Source organism: Cebus imitator, unplaced genomic scaffold (assembly GCF_001604975.1).
Source record: "Cebus imitator isolate Cc_AM_T3 unplaced genomic scaffold, Cebus_imitator-1.0 Scaffold231, whole genome shotgun sequence".
Classification (NCBI taxonomy): Eukaryota; Metazoa; Chordata; class Mammalia; order Primates; family Cebidae; genus Cebus; species Cebus imitator.
Window position 1 is genome coordinate 1107382 of NW_016107546.1, and position 6428 is coordinate 1113809.

General features: G+C 43.4%; 1 protein-coding gene across 3 annotated transcripts in view; it reads left to right on the top strand.

Moving 5' to 3' along the window:
- FIG4 (FIG4 phosphoinositide 5-phosphatase) overlaps positions 1 to 6114 on the top strand; it is a 134766-nt gene extending 128652 nt beyond the window's left edge. For 2 of the 3 annotated variants that reach the window (XM_017497419.2, XM_017497425.2), the window contains one exon: positions 5772 to 6114. In XM_017497419.2, coding sequence (XP_017352908.1) covers positions 5772 to 5949 — 178 coding nt within the window. In that variant the 3' untranslated portion in view covers positions 5950 to 6114. Of the gene's footprint in view, positions 1 to 956; positions 1069 to 5771 lie in introns of all 3 variants that reach the window. The other variant, XR_001816099.2, reaches the window with a different exon arrangement.
- Positions 6115 to 6428: the final 314 nt, after the last annotated feature.

The following is a 6428-nucleotide window of genomic DNA, read 5'->3' on the forward strand; positions in this document are numbered from 1 at the left end:
AGATTGCAGATAGGAATTATGTAATTGTTTTTTTGTTTTGGTTTTGAGACAGAGTCTCATCCTGATGCCCAAGCTGGAGTGCAATGGCCTGATCTTAGCTCACTGCAACCTCTGTCTCCTGGGCTTCACGCAATTCTCCTGCCTCAGCCTCTGAAGTAGCTGAGATTACCAGTGTCTGCCACCACACCTGGGTATTTATTTTATTTTTAGTAGAGATGGGGTTTCACCATGTTGGCCAGGCTGCTGTCAAACTCCTGACCTCAAATGATCCACCTTCCTCAGCCTCTCAAAGTGCTGGGATTACAGACATGAGACACCATGACTGGCCATGTAATTGTTAACAGTATTTCACATCTGCTCAGCACCCAGGCACTATGCTATACATATAAACTCATTTACTCCACTCAACAACTGTGTGAGGTAAGAATTATTAGTATCCCCTGTTTCACTGATTTCTACTAACTCTTCCTTAAAAAGCCATTGAGTCCCTACCATGTGCCAAGGAAAAAGAGCAAAAAGTCTGTACAGCCTCAGCTAAAGTTGCTCCTGGTCACGTGAGGGAGACAGATGGTTGCACAGACATAAGTGTGGACAGGGCTGTGGGAACAGAGGAGAGGGACATGCCCTGCCTGTGCATCAGACAAGGCTTCCAGGCAGGTACTGGTCCCGCTCTGTCCTCCAGGCAGAGAAGAAAACCAGCCCTGAGTGGACTGCTTATTCAGTCTAGCGACTGTCAAATGCTTCTGAGACCACAGCTCCCATTAGAATAGATGGTGTGCCATCTCCTATTCACTGCAATAAAAGTATATCTGATAAGAAGTCAATGAAAACATTGCTGTAACTCTTTTTGTACCTCTACTGCTATATAGGCAATACCTGATTAGCCACATGCAGATGAACTGCAAGATTAAGAGTGCTGCCACCTCACCCGCACCCCCTAGTCTCCCATCATTCAGAAAGCTGGTCCATCTGAACATCTGCAGTATGCACTGTCTCTGAAGGGAACAGATCCTGCGAGAGTAGAAGTGGAAGTTGAGCTGGGAAAGAGCTTCCCAGAGAGCAGCCTGGGTAAGGAGGGGTGGTATGGCAGTGCCCACCTCCAGAACAAGGAAAACGGAGCCCCACAGCTGACAGTATAGCAAATGAAGGGCTCTATTTTAACTTTTAAAAATAGAGCCTGGTGGGTTCTGGAAGAAGGCAGCAGCAGTGTCGTTTTAAAATCTCTCTGAATCCTCACACAAAAAAACAGAACAACTGGGTAGCAAAACCAGGTATGTACAGACAACACTTACCTCAAAAGTACATGATACAGTATCCCCGCACACCCCCAAGTCTAAAGAGGCTGTGGAGATAAACCACCCACAGTCATAAGACCTGCATGATAGCAGTGCGTGTGCAAGGGGAAGAGGCAGGAGAGAATGGGGGGGGGGGGGATCTGGCAGGCCTAAGAATAGGAGAACCCCAAAAGAGCTCACAGATGGTTGCCAGAAATCACTGCAGCTGAAACAAGGGGTTCATCCAATTCAATACCAGGGGAATGCAAGGGGTTTGGGGTGAGTTTTGAAAGGGCAAAAGCCGTCTGGACCACTCTTGAACCCAAACGGCCAAAGTCCCCTTCCTAGACCCAGCAGGAAAAATTGCTGACAGTGGCATTAAAATTGAGCAGGACAGTGGAGATGAAGGAAGGAGAAAGTCCAGGCAACACTGAGGAAGGGGAGCAAAGAGGAAACATCAGAGAGCAGGCTGCGGTGATTTTCAACACTTCACTTCACTGAAACAACCAAAGAGAGTTCTGTGAAGTTAAGTACATCTTTCCTGAACATCTTAAGCCTCTGAAAAACTAATTTTGCCACAGTAAGCAACTGAAAATAATCAAGGACCAATCCCATTGTAGAATTATAAGGAACAGAGCAAAATAACATTCCTATAGACAGTGAAACCATGCCAGAAAGACAAGTCAATAAAAGGTTAAAACAGAAGCATACTATTTCAAAATGAGCTAAAATACAAAACTTTAGAAGAAATGAAGAAAGACATTAAAAAGGATTTAAGGCAAGATGTCAAGTGATAATTTGACAAGCCCCAGTGAATTACTGGATCTAGGCATTGGCCTTAATGGCTGTTAACATAAAAAAGATAAGCAACCAGACTCTGTGGCCCTCCTGGTGAAGCAATACGCCATCACCCATAGTGTTACCCAAGCAATTGAAACAGCATCTCACCAGCCTCTGGACCCAACTGCTGACCTGCAGCACATACAAAAGGCAGAGGAATATTTTGAGCTGCATCTTGACTATGCAAGCAGCTAAATCGAAACCGAGGGAAACTCTACAACCCAGATTCTTCAACAGATAAATTGTAAGAAATAGATAAGTGAGAGGCCGGGTCCGGTGGCTCAAGTCTGTAATCCCAGCACTTTGAGAGGGCAAGGCAGGAGGATTGCTTGAGCCTGGGAGTTTGAGGTTGCAGGGAGCCATGATCTCTCCATTGTACTCCAGCCTAAGAGATACAGCAAGGCCCTGTCTCTTAAAAAAAGAAAGAAAAGGAAAGATGAGAGCATCTGTAGATTAAAAGGCATATCACATGTTTTAAATGAGCAAGACTATAGAATCTAGGGAGGCACATTTAAACGACAATGTCTTTTTTTAAAAGTGCAAAGAAGTGATTACTGTAGAAGTCAGGGTAGGGATTGTGATTGGGTTGGGCCACCTGGAAGGGGCTTTTGGGTTGGTTGTCAGAATTTCTGTTTCTTGACCTGGGTGGTGTTCACTTTATAATAATTATGTGTTTGTTTTGTGTGATTTTCTATATCAGTTTTATTTTGCAATAGAAAGGTGAAAAGCACTGATCAATCTGAAACACAATAGTTTTTCTATGATAAATATTGGGTAAATATTGTTAGTTTTTATATTTAATTTTTATATACGTATGGCATTTTAACTGAAAACTTTACCAACCCTGTAGCAGCCTCTAAGGCTCTATTGTGTATTTCATTGGTATTTTCTATATAACAGTATAAAATAAAAACAGTCACATTTTAAGGACAAGATGTTCCAGCTCTACCTAAGAAATAATAGATGTAACACTATGTTATCTAGATTTATTGGCTTTAAACCCCATATGCTTATTAACTATATTTTTGTTCCAATATCTGCACAGTAGAATGACCATTATAAAAGTTCACATGGATCCACTTAAAGGAGATTACTTTGTGGGGATGGTTGGGAAAAAATATATATATATATATATTAGTGAATATAAAGCATAACTATATAGTGTGTGTATATATGTATATACACCATATCTCATATCTACATACATGCATACACACTATTCTTTTATCTAGTGAATCTGATGATAAATGAGTCTACAAAAGATGGAGCTTAGTAGCCTTAGACTTAACAAATGCATAAATGTATTTAGTATCTATTATCATTGTATACTCTGATCTATAAATAATTTTTTTATGCTGTTGATATTGCCTAGGCTTGGGAATAAAATAGTCAGCCTTTGCCAGACTGCAGTGTCTTTCTTGTTGGTCTGTCATTGATATGGCTCCCTGACAGGTTGAAGACAGATCAGTGTTTGAGAAACACTTACTGTAAGAGTTTTGATGTCCCCATGCTCTCTATTACCAAAATGTCATTAACTCCCTTCCTATCAGTCTTTAAAGACCCAGGCTATTCTAAAGAGCTGAGATTCCTTATTGCTGATCCTTTGAAGGGCCTCATATGCAGACGGGGCAGCTTGCTCCCCTGGTCACCTCTAGTTCTGTGTTATTTTAATGCAATTTAATGTAGTCTCTAGTCATCTCAGGATGTGTCATTAGATAAAGGCAAAGTACAGTAAGCTATCTTGACTATTCGCTGGGAGCATTAAAAAGGCCCACATTTGGCTGGGGGCGATGGCTTACGCCTGTAATCCCAGCACTTTGGGAGGCTGGGGCAGGCAGATCACTTGAGGTCGAGAGTTCAAGACCAGCCTGACCAACATGGCAAAACCTCATCTCTACTAAAAATACAAAATTAGCCAGGCATGAGGGTGCATGCCTGTAATCCCAGCTATTTGGGAGGCTGAGGCAGGAGAATCACTTGAACCCGGGAGGCAGAGGTTGTGGTGAGCCAAGATCACGGCGTTGCACTCCAGCCTAGGCAACAAGAGTGAAACTCCGTCTCAAAAAAGAAAAAAAATAGCCCACATTTAATTGTAGCACATCCTATGAAGATAGAGCCCTTTTGGGTTTTACTGTACAACTTCCATCTTTCTTCGTATGTCACCACATTTCCTAGTGTCCAGTGAAATGTTGGTATTTCAAGTACAGACCCAGCTGGGTCTGAGGTCCATTTCTGTGTCTGACTGCAGGGAATCTCCACAGGGGCCCCAGCCAAGCAAGCAACTTGGCATCCAGAGTGCCTTTCTGATTCCTCTGATAAGATGCACCTGAGCAAGGCTGAGGTCTCAGCTTAGCAGAATAGATTCTCCAGATTTTCTTTCCCTGTGTTATCTTGGGTGCCCTATTATGGCCAACCACCCCCATTCTTACAGGGCCAGCTCTGAGCCAAGTAGTGGAGTGTGTTGTCATTGTGCCCCCCAGCCCCTCACAATGTCTTGTTAGCTTACCATCTTCCCCTTTTCTTGACCTTCCTGGGCATGCACGTGGGCATGCACCCACCATACACACACACACTCTGTGTCACACCTGACTTGTTAATTGACTCATCCCTTGAAGGCTAACCTCCTGCTAAGGATGTCAGACATGGAGCTGCATTTTGACAAGGTCTTTCTGGAGACAGTGCCTTCCCTAAGGGGTGGATGGAAATTTTAACCCTGTGGCAGCCCGGGTATTTTTGAATAGAGAGAGAGGGATGTTTTTGAAGAAAGGGATTATTGGGTGCTTTTCAAATCACCCCAGAAAGGAAGGAAGCTGCCTATTAAAGACCCACAAGCCATCATCCAAAAGCTGGAGGCCAGATGAGTTGCAGAATTCAGAATTGGCAGTTAGCATAGCAGAATGGTACATACACCTTGTAATAACATCCCCAGTGTGATTGGAGGCCATGTCCAATAATTAGACACATTAATATTCACAAGAAGTGGGGGTGATTATTGTCAGCTCATTAGGATGTGCCACAAAATGAGTTTTAGTTGGGTTACATTTTGCCAGCAAAGTAACTTTTGGTTGTTTCAGCTTTTAGGATTTCAGAATTGCAGATAAGGAATTCTGTACCTGTAATTGTTAGCAATAGTTCATATTTACTGAGCACCCAGGCAGTATGCTAAGTGAACACTTTATATATATAAGTATGCATATAAACTTGTTTACTCCTCTTAACAACTGTGTGAGGTAGGAATGCTTATCCCCTGCTTCACTGATTTTTACTAAATCTTCCCTTAAGAACCATTGAGTCCTTACCATGTGCCAAGGAAAAAGAGCAAAATTTCTGTACAGCCTTAACCAAAGTTGCTCCCAGGTCATGTGAGGGAGACAGATGGATGCACAGACATGGGTGTGCACAGGGCCGTGGGAACAGAGGAGAGGGGCATGCCCTGCCTTTGCATCAGGCGAGGCTTCCAGGCAGGTACTGGTCCAGCTCTGTGCTCCAGGCAGAGAAGAAAACCAGCCCCAAAGCACTGGGGGTCATCCCAGCAGCTTGTCAAAAGTAAGCATGCTTATTCAATGCCAGCGACTCTCAAGCGCTTCTGAGACCACTCCCTGTGGTCCTTCCTTATACTTTCTTTAATGCAGCCCTCTCTTTATTCATCTTTTATAGAACACCCATCTCGGCTTTCTCACAAGACAATATCTATGAAGTTCAGCCCCCAAGAGTAGACAGAAAATCTACGGATATCTTCCAAGCCCACATCCAGGCCAGCCAAGGTGTCATGCAACCCCTCGGAAAAGAGGATGCCTCGATGTACCGAGAATACATCAGGAACCGCTACCTGTGAAAAGAGCACAGGTCCACATGGTGGCTGCATTTTATTAGGTCAGAACCTGTCTTGTCTCATCTTCAAAAGGTACCTTATCAAAAGTCCTTTGCATCTGAAGCCTTTCCCTTTTTCTGTCATTTGCAAATTCCAAATGATAGCTAATAAAGTAATGATTAGATAATTTGCTATTATTGCCTTTGCTTTATTTTAGAAATATTTTGTTTACAACTGTGGTCAATGTACTATCACGCCATCACATTAAGAAACTCACAGGGAGGGGAGGATCCAAGATGGCTGAATAGGAACAGCTCCAGAGTGTAGTTCCCAGCAAGAACAATGTAGAGGGTGAGTGCCCACCGCATTTGCAAACAAATTTTCACTGCCCACAGACCAGGAGATCCCCAGGCCAAAAAGCACCACGAGTTTTCAGCACAGTGGTTTCAGCCGGTGCTGGGTTGGCACACAGAAACTCACACAAATCTGGGTGGCTGTTTCAA